Source organism: Uloborus diversus, chromosome 9 (assembly GCF_026930045.1).
Source record: "Uloborus diversus isolate 005 chromosome 9, Udiv.v.3.1, whole genome shotgun sequence".
In the NCBI taxonomy this organism is placed as follows: Eukaryota; Metazoa; Arthropoda; class Arachnida; order Araneae; family Uloboridae; genus Uloborus; species Uloborus diversus.
In genome coordinates, this window is record NC_072739.1 from 58,724,946 (window position 1) to 58,738,183 (window position 13,238).

A 13,238-nucleotide genomic window follows, 5' to 3' on the forward strand; every position below is an offset into this window, starting at 1 on the left:
CCTCTCCTAAAGAAGCGAAATTTGAGAAATCCATGAATCGAAATTTAAATTCCAGATAAAAATTATGTGTGTTGCGTTGAATATTAAAATATAAGTTGTTGCTAAAAGAGATAAATTACGCATTTTTCGCCTTTGCTCTGTACATGTTTGATTTTTTTCGCACAATATCCTATCTAAGGTTTTATGTTTGAGTCCTTCAGTTTCTGTCAAGAATCGGCAGATAAATCAGCCATTTAAAAACTAGAAATCTGAATGCTGAGGTAATTTCTGTCCACAAAATATCGTGCGCACGGAGGTAAAAATTCTGCCTGATTGTCTTTCAGTCTGTAAGTCATATTTTAAATATAACTGTACTTGTAGCTAAAAAAAGAGCATGAAAAGGAAAACCTATTTTGCTTAGTTATTTATTATTTATAATATTTGTGAATAAAAATATGCGCAAACAAACTTTTAAGTTGTCGGGATGAATGATACTACCATAATTAAGACACAACTCAACATTTTTGGAAAATTTACGAGACCATACGAATTTACGGTTGCAGACATTTATAGTCAGATTATGTTGCATTTCGAAGTTTAATTCATTGTTGAATAATTTGTGCACAATTTATGACACAGTTCATTTTCGATCAGTTTTCAAGTTAAATTTGTATACCGATTACAAAGCTAGTTTTTCTTTCTACCACATCAGGTTCGTTCTGTACACCTTTAGTGAATGTGACCTCTTTCTGCGGGGGAGAGCGTGCGTCACAGGAAACCCATCTGCTCTGTTGTGGGCTTACATAAACCTTTTTAAATAGAAATAAAAACAATATTTTTGAAAATTGTTTTATTATTATTTGTGACACATTTTAATGCATTGAAATGTCTCGACAAAGGAGTGTACAATAACTCCTTGCTCATCAACAATTTTTATGATTATTGCTTACTTTTTTTTGTCATATTTTGCCAAAAAAATCCTACATATAGTGTCAGACTAGAGTTTTTGACTAATGTCAGTCCATCAGTGATAAGACTAAAACGGAGATCAATTTTGGACTAAGAAGCTCTAAAAGTATACATTTTACACAAGGGGGCCTATCCCCCCAAGCGCAAAGGCACTTCCTTAAATATCACAAAGAACCCCCCCCCTGAGAGTGAGAACCCCCTAAACGAAGAAATACCCCTCAAAGGAATCCCCCTAGAAATTTCAATGCTGCAGATTGTGTCATGATCTCCCCCCCCCCACAGGTGAGCACCCCTGGTTCACACAAGATAAAATACATCATTGTGCCATATATGGTAAATAAGTTCAATAATAATCCAGTCTGTCCATTTTTACGAGAACAGAAATCAAACGGGCACTAAAAATAAAATAACGGGAGATACTAGAGCGCCCGTGTAACACACGGGGGTGCGCAAATTTGTCGGTAACTTTCGCTCGTGTCAAGCACGGGGAAATGCTTTAAGTGGCTAAGGACCATACGCTTTGCGGTAGAGAATTGACATTTTTCACAGAAAACACTATTAAATGGTGATGTAAATGACATGTATGTAGACTTTGTGTAGGTAAATGGGATATGTGTGTCTATAATGGTCTTTTATATTGCAAAACTACCGAAATTTTCTGAAGTTTGGTTCATTTATTATTCAACTTAGAAATGTTTAAATAAGTAGTGACATTGCATGTATTTAATCTTCAATTGAAAGATAATTCTCTGATAAACTGAAAAGTACAATACGAATGCAATATTTTTAATCGATGTTTTTCATTTGCCATGTTTTCAAAATAATATAGAAATGCATTTTTGTTTTCACAATTATAAATGGTTTTTGCAAAAAAAGATTTTAGTGTCTGAGCAACATTGAACAAATATAATTAATTCATTATGTTCGCTGATTTATAAAATGAATTCGGATCTAGGGACACATAAGTCCCATCGTTCTTAAAACAGTGACATTCCTAGCCCGGGGGTTTCCTGAAGAGGTAATTTGTGGTGTTACTCCCCTCCCTCCACCCTCAAAAATTTTTATTGTTTGTGTTAACATGAAGTTTAAATTATTTCCAAAAAAAAAAGTTTTTATCAATTTGATGTCCATATCAAAAGACAAGTGAAAACTATGAACTCAATTTATGTAAAATTTTCCCTAGTTTCATATGTAATCACCCCTTCCTCGCAATATTGTGCTACATTTTCGTTAAACTGTGTTAGGTTATGTATCATAATTTAAGATGTAATTTGAGGGAAAATTTCAGAATTGTAAAGCATTCATAGTTTTGTGAACACTTCAGAATTGAACTATTTATAGTTTTCATGAACTTAAATTCATTTTGGGAACCCTCATCTAGTGGCGTGCCCTCCGGGGCAGACGGTCACCACCCCTAATAAGAATGCTACTGCTGAAAGTGTTAATGCTTATCGTCGAATCATTCTGTGGGTAGAGAAAATCAAAATTTATCCTAAACTACTACGATGCGAAAGTTCCTTCTGCGGAAAAAGGTCAATGGCGGGAAGCACATTGGTGAAAGTGAAGAGAAAGTGAGAAAGGCCCCGAAATGGGTTCTTAACCTCTTTTTGGACAGCCGGTTTCTCAGTGGACTACCTTGAACAGCGGCTATCTCCAACCAACTGACGAAATTTGCCATTTAACCCCCAGAAACAGAAAGGACTCGTTTCCGCTATTCGATTAATGAAATAATAACAACAGACCAACCTTGATGTTTCGAGATCGACATTTCGTTATCTTGAAAAGGGAAAGCGAAACAAGTTGAACTCTTTCAAAATAAACGAATGTTGATCACTTTATCGAAGGCTTAGAGTTCCGAGAGATTTAACCTTTTCGAGGGCATCTCGGAATGTATCTCATCCGAGAAGAATTATCGAATACATTCGTACTTCAAGCTCACCATTTAGATTCGAATCTGGAAACTGTTCAATCGTTGAGCAGCTTTTGCGCCATATTGAGTGAGTTACGTTTGAGCTCAGCTTTCCCCCCTTATTTTCAGAGATCAATATTGCTCAACTGTTAACACAGCCTTTCTCAACCCTTCAGCTTTAACGGAACTCTTTCGACATTGCTCAAACTACAAGGAACCTTAACTAAAGCTCTCGATTAACGTTATTTCATTGAAACTGGCTACCAAAAAATGAAATCTTAGTTGCCAAAAGTGGTAACCATGTGTTTCTTAAAAATTATATCGTATATCGAGCTACAACTAACTTCCAATCTTGAAACTTCAGCGAATCAGTCGACTCCACCTTGGCAACGTAATTCGGGGTAAATTCAAGGGCGCCTATATAGGGGGACAAAGGGGGCTCAAGCCCCCCCCCCCTGGAAATGAGAACTTCCTTGCTTTTAGTGCTTTTTTCTTTGCAAAAATGTATAAAAATTTCTTTTCCAGCCATTAATGAATAAGTTATTATAAATGTCGAATTTTAATCTATCTAATACGTACTGAAATCACTTTCCATAGGGAAAATAATTTGCTAAACCATGGGGAAATTTTTTGAGCCCCCCCCCCTTAAAATTTTGCATATGTGCGCCCTTGAGCAAATTCCCTTGAGGTTATTCATTTTTTGCACTGAATATACAGAATATATATATATATATATATATATATATATATATATATATATATATATATATATATATATATATATTTATTTATTTCTTTATTTATAAAAATGGCTTTCAAAAGTAAAAAAGTGGCTACTATTTTTTCTATTTTTTGTGACCCTGGTAGCCAGGTGCTATTATATTCAGAATTCCTAGACTGGAGTTTTAACCCTAGCGTCTGTATACTTATATTTCTTCAAAGTAATATTTTCTACAGTCAGTAAGTTTTACTGTGACAGTCAGTAGTTTAATTCCTTTGAAAAAGGGTAGAGGAATCTTTGATGAGATCCCTCTCAACACAAATAAGAGTTATTGATATTAACCAATATTTAAACCAAAAATGGGAGGATGCCGTCTCCAAACGTCTCCCCCCTCCCCCGGGCTTCACTTCCGGAAGTCTTGATTAAATATTCATGCATCGTAAGAAATTTGAATTTGTGTATGAATAATAGGACTACATGTAAAATCTCTCCATCTTTGACATAGCTGGGTTAGGAGTCGAACATACAGAAAGCGACCTTGCATTAAGTTAACAGAAAACATAAGCTTCAACTGAATACTAATCTTCTGTTTTCAAAAAGAACATTCAAGATAGAATTTTTAAAGTCATAAGAAATTCAATCAGTATGCTCACTTCAAAAGCATGAACAGAAACTTAAATACGATTTTCAAATGTTTTCTGTGCAGAATTCCTATTAGAACTAGAAGTTCGTCCATATCTCAAGGAGTCAAAAGGTCTCGCATGCAGTATCTTCTTTCTAACGTCAGCTAAAACTCTCTCTCAATAGGTTTATTTTTAAGAGAGAGCTTAGCTAAAATTTATTTTAAATGTTTTTTTCTAATTTTAAAACCATATTTTTTAAAAAAATGCGTCTCTTACAATTAAAAAAAAGTTATTCATAAATACAAAAAATCAGTAACTGTTCTAGTAAAGTTGTAGTAAGGACAGGCCGTTACATACATTAATGACCATTAAATATTGTTTAACTGTCATTTAGCAAACACTATTTTTTTGATGATATTGAATAACTTTTTGAAAATGAAATGATGCTTGAACATGCAATTGCTGGTTACACTTATTACAACAATAGAACATACAGCAAAAGAGCAGAAACAAGCCGTCAATAAATTTCACACGCACGACCTTGAATGGTGACAATAGCATACCTGCCAACATTTAAAGAAAAAAATCCAGTAGATTTTTTCAAATGTAGCGCAATATCGCTTTTTTCCATGTTATTGAGGGGGAAAATAGAGATTTTTTATTATGTCTTAAAGTACAATCATTTGCAAGTTCCTTGAGTCATATACAGAGTTTAATTAATGAAATTATTAAATGGAAGAATAAAAGTTAAAGTAATACTTTTTCAATGAGAAGTTATTTAGGGAAAAAAAGAATTTCAATTATCTGTAAAAATTCAATCATAGACAAGTTTTTTCAGGTCTTCAACAAGATTTAATCTACTTTTTTCGACCGCAAAGTGCCCGATAATAGCGGTCGTTTTGTGTACAAGAAGAAATGTTGTGCAACATAGGCTTAGCGATGAGTGCGCGAATGGAGATCGCAAACGTAAACAAGAACTGATGTTGCCAGATTCCAATGTGCTAAAGTTTGAAATTGAGTAGGAGGTTTATTTTTTTTCATTTTCAAGAAAATCCTTAAATGAAAGGATTTTTTTTAGAGATTAACAAAAACCGGGAGATTTTCAATAAAAATCGGGAGACCGGGAGAAATGTCAAAAATCCGGGAGTCTCCCGGAAAATCTAGTAGAGTTGACAGGTATGCAATAGGTATTACGTTATTTGTGGTATGTATCGAAAATAGGTGTTCACAGCATAAACAATGTATTGTTGGTGAAAAAAATATTGAAAAGCTCCCTTGGAGAGGTAAAAAGTCATTCTCCCCCATTTACACCTTAATTTCGGCCATGTTGTGAAACGTCAGAACATGATTAACGATTTTACATGTTGTATCCTTTAAAACAATTATTTACTAAGGCTTAACTTGTAAAATCGTTAATCATGTTGTGTTGGATTGTTGAAAAAGGCCTTGAAGCAATGAAGTTGCAGGTCAGTTTTAAAACCTGTAAAAGCAGGTCCCATCGCTAAGTTTCTCAAAAGTTCAGGAAGGCATTTTCACCAATAAATTAGACACGTTGATAAGAACAACTATTTTTACACCTTACAATTTTATAGCATTTCATGATTTTAAGTAACGTCAATAATACGAGCAACCGACAGACACTGAATATAACTGCAATTCCTTTTTAAGCAGTTACTATAATATTGGTACTCTTTTCACCAGAGTGTAGCAGGCATTATGCAGAAACGAGAGTGGTCGGTTTGATCCAATTGTAAGGTTTTGTTCCAGTTTTATTTTAAAGCATTTCATGAAGTTTAACCAACATAGCAATAATACAAAAATACAAATCTTCATGCAATTGAAAGAAACAATGTATCGTAAATTTAAGTAATGTTTCAAATATTTATACTCATCCGCATTTCCCGAATTCAATAAATGAAAGCAAAATCTGTACTTACTGTAAATATTTTGCCGCTTTGAAGCACCTTGGCTACTGAAAAAGTCCTTACTTTTCGGAAATGCAAATGTACTACAGAGCTACTGCTACGTTTTAATGTAGATTTTGCACACATAACACAAATTCACTTTGCATACTTCGCTGATTACACTTCATACCAGGAAACTATCACCACAAATAAATTCAGAACTTCAAAAACATAAGTATAACTTCATTCAAAATGGCCAAGCTTAGAATACTTCTTTGCGTAAACCGGTCTGTGTTGTTGAAGGTTTTGGCGATACTTTCGAGATAGTGAGTGTGTTTTAAACAAATGGAATCTGCACTGTGTAGCCAAAAGAACACTTTGCACCTTGGCAAAGAAAGTGACGCAACTCAAAATTAGCGAAAAACGTTCTAACTATTGATGCAAAACCTAAATTTCATGCACTTTCTTTCCTCAAAAGTAGCACAAAGATCTCTTCAATAACTGGTACGTGCTGGTGTAAAAACGATATTAACAAATCAATAGTGATACATCATTCCAATTTCAAAACTTAGAGGGGAAATTTTTGAACTTGAAGTTAATTTGAGACTTTGTTCGCAAACCCTATTTTTTGAAGAGTTTTACTAACAACAATATTTTAAGATATAAATTTTTTGAAAAAGTCTTATTTTGAGAATTACTCAAGAACTTTATAAAAGTTGTTGTATAGTAAAAAAGTACCTGTGCTTAAATACACATTTTTCTCTTGAAGTTAAACCTTACGCAGATCCCCCCCCCCCCCCATTTTTACAAACCTTCAATTACTAGAAGCTAGGTTGACTTATAACACTCTTATGATAACCGCGACATATGCTCCGTCGCTGTCCGCCTTGTCTAGCGGTCAGAGGAGTCTGACTGCGATAAGGTGGTCCCGGGTTCAAATCCCGGTTCGGGCATGGATGTACTTTCTCTCTCCTGTCCTTATCCTTCCTGTGTGAATGTATTGTGAATGGTTGCCTACCCTATAAACGGGTCCCTATGGCATGAGTGTACTGTGGAAATCGGACGTCCCACCAAATTAGTACGGTACAGTTGGAAAAGTGAAGCAGTGCACCCTAAATTGCCAGCCTAGCAGGCACAAGACAACAACATATGTTCCGTCCGAAGGGTTAAGTTACTGTTTACCCAGTTAACTTATAAAACTTCCATAATCAAAATAATAAGCGCTAATATAAAGAATAACGCTAATATAGAAGAAAAAAAAATAATTTGAAAGAGCCAGTTTTAGATTAAAATCATTTATTATAAGAGCTTAGAGGACGTTCGCAAATGATGTCACGTATTGAGGGGAGAGGAATGCTCGTGAAACTGTGACAGTTTTCGACAAGGAGAAGGAGTAACAAGTGTTACATCACATTTTTTTTGAGGGGGGGGGAGGGTGAAAATATGCTTATGAAAAAATAGCGTGGTAAACGGGAGGAGGAAGTAAAGGGAAGTATGACGCATTGTCACAAAGAAGGGGGTAAAATTTGTTGAAAAAAAGTATGACCCTATTTATTGATACCCTCTTAGGTAGTACATAACGTCTCCTTAAAACGTTTTGCTCCTGAACAGATTACAAAGATTTATGATAAAAATATCGCTCATTAGGTCAGTCGAGATGTTTCCAAACCGACTTAAAAAAGACTAACCGACTATAATGTAACATGAAACATCTAACAGACAGAATGTGTCATTTCAAGGATACCTGCTCAGATTAAACTAAGCAGAATAACAAGATTAAAATGTTCTGCATCAATTTCATGTCACTGATCAAAAATAAAAGTCAGTCCTTGAAGATGCAAGTTAGACCAAGCGCGCATCGTCATGATCAAATAGCTGTATCGGTACTTCAAAACCAAAACAAACATTCAACGTCACATTTCTGAGTCCTGTTCAAAAGGTTTTGCAAGGACTCTTCGCAGCTAAAAATGAATCCGCAACTGATCTAACTTGATATAGATATATGAATTTTGAAGCCGCCACAAAAAAAAAAAAAAAAAAAAAAAAAAAATCATATTAGAATCAGTATCTTATAAAACCATCGCGTATTATTTTATCGTTTCTTTGCAACAGATTGTCAAGTTAAAAAAACTTTAAATAGGTTCTAGTTTATTTCTATTAGAATTCAATGTAAAGCTTGATTAGATAGAGTGTCACTAACGAGACACAGAATCTCGAAATCATGGTCGTGTACGAGTAGAACGTTCGACATATCAGATTGAGATTCAAGAATGAATAGGAAATTGAATCTGTTCCTCTGAACGTAAAAATCACAAACGGTCCAGAAAATGCTGCTAGTAGCTTATTTCAATGGTGAGAGAGAAAATGCTCAACATACAAAAATGTCGTTAGTAGACCGATCTCATTAACATTATTATTTTTCATGATATGTCATTATTTTGGCTACATAAAGGATACTTTGTTCTTGAATGCAGATCATTGTGTTGTGAATATATACAGGGTGTTCCAAATTCGGTCAATATTTCAGGAGGTGATGTGAATCACAAATCAACAGAGATAGATATGGGGAAAATGTCGAAAACCTTAAGAAATTCCTCAGTAAATTGGGCATTGGTCCATCATGATGACTAGACTGTCGCCATAACTTCTTATTGTCAAACTGGAGTAAGGGTGCCTCGATGGGAGGACACGGAGGTCACTGTGACCTTCCAAAAATTTCCTTATTCGGCAAATTTTGTCTGGCGATTCTGCAAAATTCTCATTCGATAAAATTTGGTGTTCTTTTCGGCAAAATTTGGAGCAAAATTATCACCTTTCGGCAAAATTTGGAGTTCCATTCGGCAAATTGAGAATTTCCGCCTTCCCAAAAATTTAAGTTCGGTACCTCTGGATTAGAGGGCCAAATATACCCACATTTTCGCAAGAGAAGTTATTGTTCCAAGTTTCCGTCACTATTAGAGCTCCTATAACGTTATATACGTCGTGCCATTTCTTTGCAGATGTATGTAAAATAGATTCTACCTTTGATGTTACTTTTTCCTAAGGCGTTGCATTGTTTGGGGCGGTCCCATAACTAGGCCGGCCAGATAACTTGAAATCTCCAGTCTCGATGGGAGCTTATGAGAAGTTGAGCCACTGTCCCATCGGCTGCGAAAAGGACCTTTTTTTTTTTCGCAAGGGCTGCTGTTGCAACCGGCGTTATCCAAGAAACGCTGGGAGTTTTACCAACTCGCTACAGCACAAATTTGAGGAATGCATCCCAACTATTTGTCATTCTTTTATGAAGTTTCTATAACGATTTATATTTTGCAATTTCCGTAAATTAAGCTCCATTCCAGCTGTTTAATTTTGTGTAGCATTTGTAGTGGCTTCAGAAGTTAGGGGTTTTAGAGATAAACATTTTCTGGTCTACCTTCAATAACTTGAGAACTTTTGAAATTAAACCAGGGTATATTTTTTGTTGTATTCTCCTCCTGAGTTGCTATATCACTTCTTGAAGTATCTACCAAGAGTTTTAAGCACCTTGTGAGTGCTACCCCCCCCCATTAATACTCTGAATACGAATGTTGTACAGATATGCAGTAGACTTTACTCTTACGTTGTCTCGAGTCGCTACTTAAATACAATGCAGCATTAAAAGAGAGAACAACGTTTTAGGCTTCTGTGACATGATAAACCAAATTCTTCTGCAAAAATTCTCATTCCAAATATAACACGAGAAAATCTATGTGATAATAAAGTCAATATGTCTCAGAGTGTAATGCCTTTAATGACGAAAACTCCGGCTCAGTTCAATGTTGCTCTGAGAACAGTAAAATTAAGTTTATTATGAGGAGGTGACTTTCAAAACTAATTAAAAGACGAAAAATTAAAAAGTGAAATGGAGGTTGATTCTTCTTAACCAGCTAAGAACCACACTAAAATAATTTGTATAACTTGACCACGAAAAGATGGCGGATGACCTTGAAGCAAAAAACATCATTTGTATCATTTCCAAAAGGTTGTTTGATTATTTTGGAATAGATAGGATTAGCGAGACCATGCCTCTTAATATTTTCTGCTTTCTGGCAGATTCTACCTATTCCAAAGATAGAAATGATGTTTTGCTTCAAGGTCATCCGCCATCTATCCGTGGTCAAGCTTTACTGACAAAACAAAACAAATTTCACCCAAAGTTGCAGAGGAAATGACAGTTTAGTTCAGAAATGGTGTATTCCATTTCAGCTATCAAATCAAAAGTAACTATTCCTTAATGGGCCATTCATAGAGCAGTTTTTTCATGTGCCATGATCATTTGCAACAGATCAAGCTTGTAGCAGTTTCTTTTTTCTTTTTTTTTGCAGTTTTGATATCAGTGTTGTGAACTGCTTAGATTCAGCTTGTTGACTACAAGAAAGAGTCGTTTTGATTATAGCAGTTGATAGATATAAATCGAAGTAGTTCTACCGTACATAAGTTGTCCAATAAATATTAAGCCCAATGAATAGAATTTAGTCAGTGGATCAAAAGCAACGTATTACATTATTACAATTTTGTTAACTAAATTGCTACGAGTATTTTAACGGAAATATCTCAGAAAATCTTATAATTTTAACTAAACTGAGCTGAAGAAATTTCAATTGTGTCTTATTCCTGTTGCATACTGAATAAATAGTTTTCTGCTCATGCTGAAAATTGCTTGGCCTTAGATGAAATTCTTTTTGAACTTCGCCTATATGTCTATGTGTTGTCGAAATAGGACTGTGTGAACTAAAACTCATCAAATTTCAATACAATATTATTCATTTCCAGCTATGGATCCACATTCGCCGTCCTGTGGGAATTGTCATCGGTATGTGCAGTCAGTTCGTCCTCCTGCCCTTGTCTGCCTTCTGCTTAATCAAAATTCTCAACCTGGGCATCCTCCACGCTACGGGTCTACTCCTCTTGGCCTGCAGTCCCGGAGGAGTGACGTCGAACATCTTTACCTATTTCTGCGATGGCGACATCTCACTCAGGTATTTGAAGATAAATTCTTTGGTAAGTGTAGAATAGGGGTAAATTTGGCACTTGACGACTTCTTTATGTACTTTCTACTTTGGCGAAAATTGTAAAGTATTGTTTGTTTCGTTGCCATGTTTGCGCTCCTCATTTTACATTGATTTTTGGTGTTTTTTTTAGTTGCATGAAAAATTTATTTTTCTGTATTACATTTAATAGGCTGATTAATATTTAATTTGGTTAGAAAATTATTTTACACTTTAATGGACCCTTTTAATGTCATTTAATTTCTTTTTTTTATTATTTCGACGGATTGTTTTACTTTTTTATGGAACTTTTAAGACTCGTTTAATGATTTGCTTTTTTAAAAACTAGCTGAAAATTACAAAATATTGTGTGATATTGCCAAATATTAGTTTCCATGTAGCTTTCAGTAAATATGACAGAAAATTTCAGTTAGCTACAAAAAATAATAAATAATAAATAATAATTTGAATTTTGACATCTGGAATTCAAATTATATTTTTCGCAATCACGTGTGTGTCTGTGTGCAGGCATGAGTATGTGAGTATGTGTGTGTGTGTGTAGGATATGGACGCAACCGGGAGACGGTTTTCGCTAGAAGAGCAGCATCGTGAGGCCGGCCGACGGTGGTGCTGCAGAGGGAGGCGGGGGAAAACAAAGTCATAGGAATTCAAAACAGTCAAATGAGAACAATAAGCAATGTGATTGCCCAAAAAAAAAAGAGGAAGTTATTATTTTGCAATACTACACAACATTGTATCTTTTTTAAAGTAACAGATGCAATATTGTGAGGTATTGAGAAACGTGTAGTTTCCACGTAACTTTAGCCAAACTAGGTGGAGCGTACTATTGGTGTCATAGAGTTATGCACAAAGTAACTTACCTGTAGTAATTAGAAATGCCGCACAATATTGAATATTTTTAAAAGTAACTCCAAAATATGCAATATTGTTTGGTATTGCCAAATATGTAACTTAAATGTAACATTGACCAAACATCGTGAAAAATACTAAGGGTGTCATACAGTTCTTTTTGAAAGAAGGACCTTAATATCTGGCAATTCCACACACTATTTCATCTTTTAAAAAGTAATTTAAAAAGATACAATATTGTCTGGTATTGTTAAATACTTAGTTTCCGCATATTTTTGACCAAACATAGCGGAAAATACTTTGGGTGTCACAAAGTTACAAAATGTCGCTAACTAGAAGTACTCAGTTTTCAACAGCGACATGTATTGCCAACGTATCCTTATTCTATTCTCTAACCTAGACACTTTTTTTTTTGTTTCAGTTTCAAACTGAACATGATTTTGAAATAAAATTCTTCTTCCACAGCATTGCAATGACAACTTGCTCGACGTTGGTGGCATTGGGAATGATGCCTCTCAACTTGTATATGTATGGTCAGAATCTGAACCAAGATGATGTCGTCATACCTTACGGCAAAATGGCGCTGTCTCTCGTCTCCGTCACGTGTCCTGTGTTAGTAGGAATGCTTGTGCATTGGAAATTTCCGAAACTTGCTGCAGCTCTCACAAAAGTAAGCAATTTTCAAAAGGACGGCATATGAGAAAAAAAAATAAATAAGTAAATGAGTATCTTTGTGAAAGGGAACCGTAGGACACCAGCGATGAGTGGTACATAACATAATATGATATGTACCACTCATCGTTGGTATACTTAATTGCTTTTATATCACGATGTGTCGGGTTCACAGATTAAGGGGAGTAGTACCCTAAATACTTTCAAAAATTCGATTTTTTGATTTTTATATATTTTGAAACTCTATTTCAATACCTTTTTAATGATACAAACTTCTTGATCGTGCTCACATTAGAAGTAAGTTAAAATTAGCTTTAAAAAAATGTAAACATATTTTGATGAGGTATGATTTCCCCCTTTAAATTGCAATATCTCGAAATGATATTTTTGAAACTGAATGTTCCTTTTTCTCAGAAACTAAATTGTCTTAGGTTTTGAAAGTTTTACCACCTATTCCATATATCTAGTTGAATATACTGAAGTAAAATTTTTCTCATAGTCCAAAAATATTTTTTATAGAGCTGATTTCGTGTTGCAAAATCGCAAGCTGATTTCGTGTTTCAAAATGGCATTTTTTGGAAAAAA

General features: G+C 34.8%; 1 protein-coding gene across 1 annotated transcript in view; it reads left to right on the forward strand.

Moving 5' to 3' along the window:
- The window catches only part of LOC129230240 (ileal sodium/bile acid cotransporter-like), a 76,768-nt gene that overhangs the window by 41,650 nt on the left and 21,880 nt on the right, over positions 1 to 13,238 (forward strand). Inside the window, exons 2-3 of the mRNA XM_054864641.1 lie at positions 10,897 to 11,102; positions 12,447 to 12,651. Coding sequence (XP_054720616.1) covers positions 10,897 to 11,102; positions 12,447 to 12,651 — 411 coding nt within the window. The remainder of the gene's footprint in view (positions 1 to 10,896; positions 11,103 to 12,446; positions 12,652 to 13,238) is intronic.